Genomic DNA, 12,252 nt, shown 5'->3' on the forward strand with positions numbered 1-12,252 from the left:
TAGGCATGGCTGTAAAAAAGGAGATATTTTACTGTTCTGGAAATAGTGCATTTAATGTCAGAGCATCCCTGAGAAAGAAGAGCTGAGGAGAGTCTCTTATTGCAGTGAAGTCCTCAACCAGTCACAGGTCACACTCACAAACAGATCTACAACTATGGCAAAAGAAGAGAAATATGATGGATGAGCTTGCATCTGTGCAGAGTTTCCAGTGATGTTAGAGGACCCTGCCTGGTGGGGAGGCTGAGCTGGCAGATGGACATAGCCCTGCTCTGCATGCCTGGGACAGGGACAGGACAGGCAGACTGGTCCTTGCCCAGGTGAGTGGCTCTGGCTGCTGAGGCACAACTGTCCCATTCTCCAGCCTATGCCTGAGCCAGGGCACCACAGCACAGCTCTGAGTTCTCATACTGCTCATGCTCCCAGCTGCTTTCTGTGATTCAGGGAAAGCACTCCCAGATGAAGGCATTAATTATGCCTTAGGCATAAATAACTACTTGTGACCTCCCTGCCACACTATCCTTGAGTTCTCAGGTAGGATGGCTCGCCTGCAAGTGCTTTCTGGATTTCACGAGGCTTCTTATTTTAAATCCACACAATTAATTAATTTGGTGGATATTCTGCACAGTTAGCAAATAAAAATCTATGAAGCAATGAGGCTCCTCCTCCCCATCTCCAACTCCATGGCTCATGACTACCATGTAGTTGCTCTTCCTGCTACACAGCAGGGTAGGAGAGGAAATGAGCTACAAAAACAAAGCTGCCCCAGCTGCATGAACTACTTAGAAGAATGAAAATTAACAAATAGAAAGCAAACTGCTAGTGTTCTTAGAGCTAATTACTAATAAAAAGTAATAATTACAACTATAAAGCATGTCACATAAAAATGCTCTTTACAGTGTTTCCATGTAAAAATAGAATAATAATAAAAAACCTGGGGCTGCTCAAATTTGTTTGATAAAATAAGTTATGATGTATCACAATTTAGACAAATAAAAGTTCAGAATAGTACCAAGGCTATAAAGCATGAGCATAACATATTGTTCTGGCAAGTGATAAAACTGCTCATAGTGACAGCTGTGATTTATGGAAGCAATTCAAATACACTTTGAAAGTATATTAGCTTCGCCTCTGCCCACAAAGGGTGCATATTAGCAGGGTAGGCCACGCTGGTGATAAATTACATACCAGCAAGAAGTGAAGGCAATTGGCAACATCAGATGCCCGAAGGCCCTGAGTTACTGTGATAATGTGGTTTTCAGGATAATACCTCACATGCAATGGCATCTGAGCACCAAAAGAAACACATCAAAGCTGTATTTTCGTTGGCTCTTTGGAAGATAATGTTACAATGGTGAGAGTGGTTGGGACTTCCCAGCTAAAGCTGACATACAAAGCATTTACAAACTGGCTCTGGAACAAAGTCTGGCACAGAAGGTCACAATTTAGGTGGTACCTCTTGGGTGGAAGCTGGAAAATAACTGCCTCCTGCTTCCAGGTTGTAGGCACTGAAGCAAGCTGCAGGCTATGGACCTACAGCACACCTACTGCATGGCTTCAGCACAGTGGGCAAAGGGACCAAAGGGTCATGTGGTTTAGCTCTGCCAACATCCAGAATGGGATGGGGACATTGCAGTCACCACCTGCAGCACCCCTTCTGCGAGGGAATCGAGTTGCTGGGCACACTTGTTCATTGATCACAGCATTTCAATCTCACAGAAAAAGCCACGCTCTTCCCATGGCTCAGAGCAGCACTGGAAAAGGAGCACAGAAAAAGCATGATGACAAAGTTTTAACCCACAGCAGGGTTTTACTAATGTAAAGCACTGAAAACTATTTTAAGACACTTTGGGCTAAATTCTGCCCTCTAACGTACTAGCACAGATGAAGACTGACTTCAGAGTCAACCTGTACTTCAGGGGGTGTCCCTTTGAAGAGCACACATCCCTGGGCAGTGCTATGGAGAGCCATGTGCCAGGCTTTTCTCATACTACTAGGGAAAGTTTAATGAATTATATCTGCCTCCAATTATTACAGTCCTCCCATTCTGACACACTGGTAGGCACATCTTTGTGTCCTGAATTAATGACTAGGCCAAAGCAGTTACATCTTGCCATGGATCAAAAGAAGTTTATCAGCAGTTATACTGTAATGAGCTCATCTGCAAAAAATAAAACACATTTAACATTCCTGTCTGGTGGGAATTTTTAAGTTACTTAATCCAAAACACTCTCTTGGGAAGTGACAATGAATATCTATCCTATTTTTATGATACCCATTACTGTGTAAACTGAGGACCTCAGGCATACGGCATACTCACAGAATGAGTCTGTGAGTAACTTTTTAGTGGAAGTCGGCCATTTCTGGAGTTTTTTTGTATTTACAGGCTCTGGATGAAAAATAGCCCAGTGACACCGTAACTAAAACAATATAAACCACCTGTACATGGATTGATACTTTAAAAGTAAGGGAGTTAAATGCTTTCTCTACAGAGGGAGGCTGGGAGAAAATGCAAAAGTGATAAAACTAATTTTCCTAAAACACATAGGAAAAAAGAGCTCGGTACCTCTTTGCACCTGACCCCTCTGTAGTTCTAATATAATAGTTAGAAGAAAAAACATTTTTTCTTGAATTGAAATTTTAGGTAGTACAGATACTACAGCACATTTCAGGTTATCACTTCAATTTTTTTTTACAGCTCTGCAGCACCATGCTTCTGTAGAAACATTTGCAGGAATTGAACTGATTGTGTGTTAAGTCTTAGTCTTAATAGCTTTTTCATTGCTTGCTAATGGAAATATGGATTCAACATTATTTTAAACTTAATTCAGCATAGTAGAATTAGTTTCATATAGTGTAATTATAATTTTTTCCTACAACACTTCATAGAAATACAAGGCATAAATAGATTACTTCAAGCAAGGGAAAGGAATGAGAGCATTTTTGTTTCTTCAACAACAACTTGGATATGGAAGCTGTAACAAGGAATGCACTCCCCTGTTCTTTTTCTTGTCTATACATTTCAGATTTGTGTTTTTCACTTTAAATAAAGGAATGTTTGCAGCATACCTCAAATTCTACTTTACCAAACAACCAGAAATATTCTGCTGAACTTTACCTCTGAGCAGGGGAGGGATTCTCCCCCTCTACTGCAAATTGGGTAGGAGGCAGCAGTCATTGCTATAGCCTGTTGTCTTTATTTAGAAGAAACAGCAATACCCCTCCCTGTCCCATCACCTGCTTGTGACTTCTTGTCCTGAAGCAATGAAATAACTCTCACAGCATTCCTGCAGTCATAGTAAAATTGACCAGAAAATACACTCCTCCCACATACTCTAACCCAGAAAACATTCACTTTATCCCCTGTTCCCTGAAGATTTCACTGTTAAATATGTTCCAAATCTACCTTCTTCCCCAAACTCCATTTCTATGCTTCAGGCTTTGAAACATCTTTCAGGATACTTCCCTGGAAGGATAACTTCTCTTTATGGGCACAGATGTTATTTTGCGTAAAGAGCCAAAATTACTGGAAACCTATTGCTCCATTTCAAACTCCTCTGACAGCTTCCCAGCCTCTCTGGCCACAGCAGCCAGCCAAGCTGCTGCAGCTGCAGTTCATTTTTCTTCTGAAGGGAGAGCAAGAGTGGTGTCCTGGGCCTCTGAGATCTCATTACAGAATAAACCCCAGCATCTTTTAATAGTGTGATGGACTTAACGATTTCATTATTCCCTTTGCAAGGAAAGATTCCACAGAAAGCACCAGCAAAAGGAAAGGAGAAAATGTGGTCTTTGAAACTTGCTGAGGTATATTGTCCCCACCACCCCCTTCACTTTTACTAGGTATTCAATAATATCCTAGTCATGGCTTTACCTGTAGGCTCAGCAACACAACACAAAAACTAGAAATGCTCCATACCTATCAGGTTCCTTAGGTCTCCAAGGAAAACAGTAGCAGAATTCCCAGGCCTATGACAGTGGCTCTGGAAGGCTGTCATAGAAAGTAAATATGGTATAAAAGCTGAGAGTATTTTACCACATGCTTTTACAGCCTAGTAACTATAAAGAATTTTTTTGCAGTGCTGTCCTTCAACTAAAAGGAAAATTCCCCACTATATTATATTCAATTTTTCAGTTTCTGTTATGTCAATATTACAATATTTTGTAACAAGAAGACAAAAGCTTCTTCATCTTCTTGAAATCAATATTACTTCTCAGGCAAGGGCAACGGGTGTCTCTTTGCTAAGGCTCTATTTTAACATACTGCCAAAATACAAATACAATTCTTACTCAATAGATAATAATCTGCTTTTCAAGACCAAAGGTTGAAGTAGCCAGGATGAAAAGCCTACACATATTTTAGTATGCAGCACCTTTCTTTTCCAACCCTGCAAGCAAATCAGAATTCTGATGGTGCAGGATGGTCTGTGCAGATGCATCTGTCCAAGTGTCAGTTCACACCAGCAGAAGGTTAAGGTCCAAAGTAAAGAGAAATCTTACACTCCCCAAGACTCCCTTCACGCCAGCCCTGCTCTTCCACAGCATGATCACAGCAGCTTCACTATTGAAGGACACTTCAGCAAAGAACTGCATTATTCCTAAAGTTAGGGATGCATGAACTGTAAGAAAAAGCTTGATAAATAAATCTGCAGCAAACTACACACATTGACAACTATACAGAGACAAACAGATCCCTGAAATGAAAATCAAGCACTGAAAACTGGAAGAAATTTGTCATTGCTTGGCTATAGCTGCAATTTCTTTAGAGGTCACATTTCCAGCTTTCAAAAATGGGAATACAGGTCGGTCCATTTGTGTCTGAATGGCCTTGGAGAACACTAGGGAGCAAGGTTAAATATTTAGAAATCAGAAAAAAGGCAATGCAAAAGTAGTCCTTGTAACCTTAATTCCAGTGACATAGGCACATATGAATGAGATGCAGTATTTAATTACCTAATAATCATATAAACAACAACAGAATTTGCTCTACAAATTGCTAAAGAATTGGAATGAATGTGAAAATGCCTCAGCAGAATTTCTAATCTTTACATTTCCTATGTTGCAAACCAAAGGAGGACTTAAAAATGGTTTTCAGCATGACAGCTTATAAAGACTTTACCTCAGCCCTTACACAGGTCTAGACATTCAAGAGCACAGATGGATTGGTAAACATTGCTTAGCAATTTTCTCCAAATGGATCCTTTGTGAGCTGTGGGAAAAATCCTCTGAGAAGTTGGCTGAGTAGGCAAAGTGAATTTCGAAAGATCAAGCCTTGATGAAATCTGCATCTGCTTTTTCTGGGACTCTTTAATAAAAAGGCCAGTCATCTGGTCAAATGTTAACCTCCTGCCCTGGGGAGAACTGGTGCTGGAAGCTACAAGTTTTCTTTCCTCCTTGTTTAATCACATGAGGGAGAACAGATGCACCTAAGCACATTCTCCTCATACTCATAAGGCACACATGTAGGGCTTTTGTGAATTATGTAAAGAGGTTCATCTTTGGAAAGAAACAGATGGACACAAGGCAGACTGAAAAAATAAAATAAAAAAAAAAACCTGGAAAACAACCTCCACACAAATTTGTCTTGGGGTCATCACAAAGCATCCATATTAAAGCTGTTAAAAAATCAGCTGCTGGCCAGTTAGGATCCAAGAATTCACTGCTCCTAAGGAAACAAATCACTCAGTTCTGCCTAGGAAGACCCCAACATTCATGCAATAAAGGACAGCTCTTGGGCCCAACATAAATCTTCCCAAGGACACCAGCGGTTCACAGGCTGTGCTTCTAGTAAAGAGATACAGTGAATTGTAGAAATTACAGGCGTTCAGATAAACTAGATTTTAAAAACACTGATTCAGCATCTTAATTCTGTCCTTCTTTAGACACTAGAACGCAACAGAAAATGCTTGGATAGCCAGTTTTTGAGCAAAGGTAAACATTCAACTAACATACTGAAACAGTGCTTTTGCTATTTTCATTGTGCATCAAGACTAATGGAGTTTCTTAAGCAATTCATAGGGATTTTTGGAAAATTAATCTAAAGTTATACCTAGTTTGAAAACCACTGGAAAGATCTGACACATGACCTTTACCTAAGGATTTGAACAACAGTATTGATTATGGCTTTTCCTCATTTACAGCACAACCTAATTATGAAACTACACACATGACCTCACCTAATTGTTGGACTTCTGGGATTCATTCCAACAAGCTAGTTCTTCAGATTTTTCAAAAGAAGTCAAGTCTTGCAAAATAAGCAGGTCGTTTTCTGAGGACTGATTCCTGCCATGGGCACTCAAACTCTCCCTGCTTTTCCGCATCCAGAAAGCTTCCACTTTCCCTGCAGATTCTCTAATCACTAAGCTCTGTGGACCTAAACGAAGGATACCTGGGAGTTCTTTGACTTTTAGGTATTATGAAGTGACTCTAATTCCCATACTGCTAAATAAGAAGATGAATGACATATTCTTGCATCAACTAAAGCAAAATCAGAAATCAACCACCTGCACGGCAGATCCACCAATATCCACCCCTGCTCCATGGCCAGCACAGTGTGCAGCGCAAGTCCCACCTCTTAGCATTATAGATCTCTCGAAGCACAAAACAGACATAAATTAAGTGAAACTGCATTTCCAGTTAACAAAACTTACTGAGATTTTCAGATTACTACAGTATAGCATAAAAACTAGGCTACCACTTGTTTCATCTCCAAATCAAACATCTCCAGACCTAAAGCTTTTGAAAGCACTGTGACAAAGCTGCTCTAAAACAGACAATCAACAGAAGTTTTTGACATTTACTTTTGTGCTTAGTGAGCTCAGCATGATTAGAACTCACTAAGTAACTACTGATATACTTGCACACCACAACATACTGAAAAGAAGATGAAAGAAAAGGTGTGAGGCCACTTCAGGGGAAATCAGAGAAAGATTTTGGTTTATCAGTCCATTTTCTGTGCCATTGTTCACCTTCTTGGTATGCAGCAGCCACCAGAAGTATATTAAAACTTAAAGAAACCTATGAGAAATAAGAAATTCAGGATTTGTTTTTGAAGCCGATTTTGCAATCACTCAGCAAAGCACCCTGCTGGGATTGCTTCAAAGAAATACAACTGCTTTGCTAACTGGAGACTCAGGCTGTTCCCCCCTCATTCTCTCAGTTTCGATTTGATGGATGTCCTGAGTCTGTTTACCTACAGGAGGAAACTCAGGAAAAGACTTCTTGCTGATTAATTATGGCCTACTTGGCATCAACATTTTACTAGTCATCTAGAAATAACTCTCTAAGACAGATTGTTTTTCCGTGTGCCCACACCTGTTTCTCCAATAAATCATACCTTTCTAAATGCCACATTATAGCAAAAAAAAAAAAAACAAACCCAAAAAAACCCCAGTCTAATGCATTCCAAACACCACTCTAAACCTAGGTAATGTAGCAATCAGGACCAAGCAGACTGAGCAGACAGATACAGAACTAAATGTCCCCTTCCTCTAGGTTTCAAATTGGTCAGCAAACTGATTTAAGACCACACACAGTCTTTAATAAAAAATGATTAGCTTTGCACATTTTTCCTTATAATGGAACAAATAAATACATCAAAGGGGGGAAAAAGTGTGTAAGTGGGGGGGGGGGGGGGGATGGGAATGTACAAACATTAGTTCCATATCTTATATTCCATACCTTCTTTAGTTCCATAACTTTTGACATACCACATCAGCCTTTGTAGCCATTTGATTGGTCTCAAATTTCCACAGAAGCAACTAAGAGTGTATGAGCAATTGCACATCACATTTATTTAAATTTTATAAAAGAAAGAAATCTTCAGTTTAGTTTGTAAATGCTCCAGAGCACACTATCAACACCTAGACAAAATGGGTAAAAGTAAGTGAGTCTTAATCACTATGAAGTGTCCACCACGGAAGTATAAACATGGCTCACTCCAGACATACATTATCTCCATGAAATTAGTACGCAGACTCAACAATGTCCTACAAACCCACTGCCACTGCTAGCTGTGTTTTCTAGGAACAAGTTTCTTGTTCCTTATACTGCAAAGACAGATATCTGGGAAACAGAGATGAACAATTCAAAGAAGAGCAGAATAATATTTGCTTTATTATATTTAGGAATGCTTTCTTCCTGAACAGAAACTGACATAACAAACTCATGGCTTCCCATTTTTAGGGAATTAGTCTGGGGTTTGAATAGCTCCTGCCTATTGCTTTAGTAGAGCAAGATGCTGAGGCATGGTTCTACACTAAAAAATACAGCTCTTTTCACTTCTGCATTTATTTTTTTTCTCACATCCTTTGCCTCTCCTTACCAGAGTATCCTGTGCACTGCTCCATGATATGAACTGCTGACCCATTCATACATGCTTCATTGATCCTTTCACTGGCCAGTTTCCACTGAGTTGGCTGAAAAGTCCCAAGGTGAAGCGAGGTTAGCAACACTGCTTTGGGATCTGCAAGGCACGCATGGGAGCTGTAAGGGATGGCACTGTGGTCAGGACAGAAGCTCAGGATGAAGCAGCTCTCCGTTGTATCCTTAGTCTCCTCAGCAGCATACCACAGAGGAACAGAAACTTTATATGATGGACACACTGAAAATTTTGTGGAAGGAAGTACTGACAGTAGAGAGCCCTTAGTAAAGAGCAAGAAATTATTTAACAGATGTTAATGCACCCATGCACCTTGGACATCACCTTCTCCCTCTGTAAAACAAGTCCTCTCATCAGAGGGTCTATGTGAGTTATAGCTCAGAGAGCACAAGAGCATTTGCTTAGTAAACATTGCAATATAAATCAGCTTGTGCTAGTTTGGGTATAAAATCCGCTCTGCAAAACCCAGCTCCACTCTTTTATGCACAAATCACAATCAAATTCATACTCTTCTGGAACAAAGAACATCAGGAACCTAATTCAAGTTTCTTATTCCTGAATTAGATGATAATTCTATTGCACCAAACTGCTTTCTCCTTGCGATGTAGCTGCATTTATAATTATTTATTGCCTAGCTCAAGGTTAAGTGAAGGAACAGCTTCACTGAGATCCTGAAGAAGCCCTTATTTTTCACAATGTGCTACAGAAGATTAATTGCTTTCTATTTCTCCAATTGAGAGAGAATTAAAATTGCCATTTGATACAAACTATTAATCCAGCAATCATTTTGAAGTAGCACATTCCTTCTTATAATTTAATACATTTCCCTTCTTTTTCTTATTCTATAAAGTAGTATTTGAGAACCTTAAAAATTCAATTTGTGGAAGTTCTTTTGTAGGACCTGTAAAAATCCAGTCTTTTGCACTCCTGCAGACTCAGTACCTGATGAAAGGTAGCTCTCAACAAAGAGAAAGCTGGAAATGCAGCAATGTTGAGCAGATGCTATTGAAGATGTTCTGTTTTACCAGCATGCTACTTGGAAGCCCTGAGGACAGTGCTGAAGCACATAACAAAATGTTTTGATAACACAGACTGACAGAAAAAGCAAGGATACATATATGTAGATATATACAGCCTAAATATTTGCTTGCTCAGAAATGGCTGCTTTTTTTTTTTCTTCATTTTTTTCTCCTTAAGCAATGCCACAGGGCTAACGTCCTTCAGAAAGAGATTATTTGGTTCAAGAAAAAGACTGCTGTTATTTACAGACAAAGTCCAATACCCATTTCTCATAATGGCTGTGGGTTTTCATTGTATAAGCAAATCTAAGGAACACCGAGAATGAAGACAATGAGAAATTCAAACAGTAGCAAATCCAGAAATTATTCCAAACACTTAGGAACATTTAGGAAACACACTCCTAACATTTAGGAAAACACACTTGGACCTTACATGTGCAATACCAAAAATATGCTTCTTGTTTTCAGCACTCAGTAGGAGCTTTGGGTGCCCAACCTTCTACTGGTGTGAATGAATAAACAGCTGCCACCGTAAAAGCTTTTTCTTTTTTTTTCTGATTTACCTAAGCTAAGGAACAGTTTTTAGAGGTGGAAAACAGCCCTGAACTGGATGGCCACCATGGCAGCTGCCTTAACATTCTTTTAGCCCTGATTGCAAGCTCTCTGCCTGGTCCCAGGAGTGAAAAAGAAGATTTCTTCATATATATACCTAGTTCTTAGTTAAGAGGTGTCTTAAGACTTGCTGTAGCTCCTTGGTATGACTATGGCACAAAAAACATTATTGCACAGGTTGGCTTCTTTTCCTTTCCTTGTCCTTAAGCATTTACATGACAGTAATCAAAAGACCATTTGTAATCAAGACACTAGGATCCTGGGAACTGCATTGAAAATAAAAGTTAAATTAAATATGTAAAAATTCAGAATGAAAATCTGTGTTGAAGCACTTTTAATCTCAGCTCTTCTCAGAGAAACTGGAGTAAAAGCTTATCTAACTTCCCATTGCGCGTTGCACTAGGGATTCAAACTTCTAAAAAAGGAACTGCAGTTCAACATATTGAGTAGTGTTGCTTGTTTGTCTCTCCATCCTGAAAATAACATTTCTGATCGGGTCATAGTCATGTCTTGCCACCAACACAGAAGCAGAAATAGCAGCTTTATTTTTCCATTCTGGAGTGAATTAACATCAAATGACTCTCATTTACAGCAAAGTCCTGAGATTGGCAACCAAGGCCAAATAAAGAAACACCTCTTTCCTTCCTCAATCTACATCCTATCAGGCATGAAAGAACCCTCACCAGGGTCTGCAGCAAGAAAACCTGTGTTTATCCTTATCATTCATAATGACAAATGCCAGAGATAGCCACTAGAAGTGAAACCTCAGCAGGGGCTATGCATTACTAGCAGTAACAGAAATAATCAAGCTGTTGTTAGAACCAGACACTCAGACAGCAAATTCAATTTTTTAAAATTGTCTGTTCAATACCAGTGACAGCTACCAGCCATCACGCATTACAATTAGCTCATGCTGCAGGAATGCCTTCTGCTCTGGTGCATAATGAGTGAGCTGCAACAGAGAGCAGGACCTGGGGAAGAGGTGAAGAACTTTTTGGAGGGGTATCACATATCCTTGCCAGTTGCTAAGGAAACCAGCTGCTTTCTTACAGAAGACTCAACGGCTGCCTCCTTCACACACCCATACTATGGGCATTATTTCACTTGCAAACCAACAAAGAAGAACTTTCAACAATTGCTCACTTGCTATATAAAATCATATATTCTATGTAACTACCACTGGTGAGTCAAAATAAAAATATCCTTGTAATTGCAGAAGGATGCTGTTCTTGTGGGTAGTTTAGGTAAACCACATAAGAGCCTGTAACAAAAGCTGAACAAAATTCAGGTAAAGACACTGGGACTTTATAATATATCAGGACTGGTCAGCAGAGCATTGCTTCAGTTACTGTGACATCATTCTTGAGTTCCTCTACCCTAACACGGAACACATGCTGTGGGCCCTTCCTCCAGCATACTCACACATGATTCTTCTACTGCATCCCAACCTAAATATGTGTCCTTTTCTATGGAGTTTTACAACTGCAAAGCGTGCTTTGATTCTTAAATCCTCAATCAATAGCAACTGTGAGACAAAAGCTCTCCCCGCTCTTCCTTCCCGCAGTGCAGATCTCTGCTATATGTTCAGAGTATTTTTTCCATTATTAGCTGAGACCCAAAAGCCCTCCACTTCTGCAGCCTGCTGCATGCTTTCATCTGCAGAATAGTTACAGAGAGCTGACCCCCAAAGTCTACAGACCTACTGTGAGTAGCATGCCTCAAGCAGAGCTGGAGATGGCCTCTGTCCCTCCAGAGAGGCTTTCTAGCATTTCTGTCAATGGTGGGGCTCCACTAGTTCTGCCAATGGTAGGATGGTATCAGAAAAGAAAAAAGGAAAAAAAAAAAAAAAAAAGAAAAAAAAAAAAAAAAGAAAAAAAAATCTGCCTTTGCTCTCAAGGACTACAATATAAACCTCTCAATTATTCAGTGCTGGAAAATTCCACCGCCGGAAGTGGGAGCGCTGCACATTGATCCAACACAGAATTAGCAGTAGAGATGATGTATGACTCTTTTTGGCAAAGAAAAGACAGAAATACAAAGATTCTTTGTAGACACTGTTGAATACATTAGTGTGTTACCTTAATTTTTGTGTGGCCTCTGTAATTTTTACAGATGCCATTTTGAAGCTCTATCTACTGTACTACGCTGTTAGAAATCTCTCTCTGTTGTTCCTGTACATTAACTAACATGAGATAACACATTCTCTAGAACAAAATTAAAATTTAGAAATTTGTATTTTACTTTGAA

General features: G+C 39.6%; 1 protein-coding gene across 29 annotated transcripts in view; it reads right to left on the minus strand.

Moving 5' to 3' along the window:
* ARPP21 (cAMP regulated phosphoprotein 21) overlaps window positions 1–12,252 on the minus strand; it is a 138,870-nt gene that overhangs the window by 18,367 nt on the left and 108,251 nt on the right. For 16 of the 29 annotated variants that reach the window (XM_053975290.1, XM_053975235.1, XM_053975299.1 and 13 more), the window contains one exon: window positions 3,914–3,985. The exons of 8 other annotated variants lie outside the window; for them this stretch is intronic. In XM_053975290.1, the coding sequence (XP_053831265.1) occupies window positions 3,914–3,985 (72 nt within the window). Of the gene's footprint in view, window positions 1–1,650; window positions 1,752–3,913; window positions 3,986–4,494; window positions 4,614–7,792; window positions 7,857–7,922; window positions 8,059–8,249; window positions 8,479–12,252 lie in introns of those variants that run through there. 5 more of the 29 variants (XR_008436711.1, XM_053975366.1, XR_008436713.1 and 2 more) reach the window with 5 other exon arrangements.

Source organism: Vidua macroura, chromosome 1 (genome assembly GCF_024509145.1).
Source record: "Vidua macroura isolate BioBank_ID:100142 chromosome 1, ASM2450914v1, whole genome shotgun sequence".
NCBI classification, from domain to species: domain Eukaryota; kingdom Metazoa; phylum Chordata; class Aves; order Passeriformes; family Viduidae; genus Vidua; species Vidua macroura.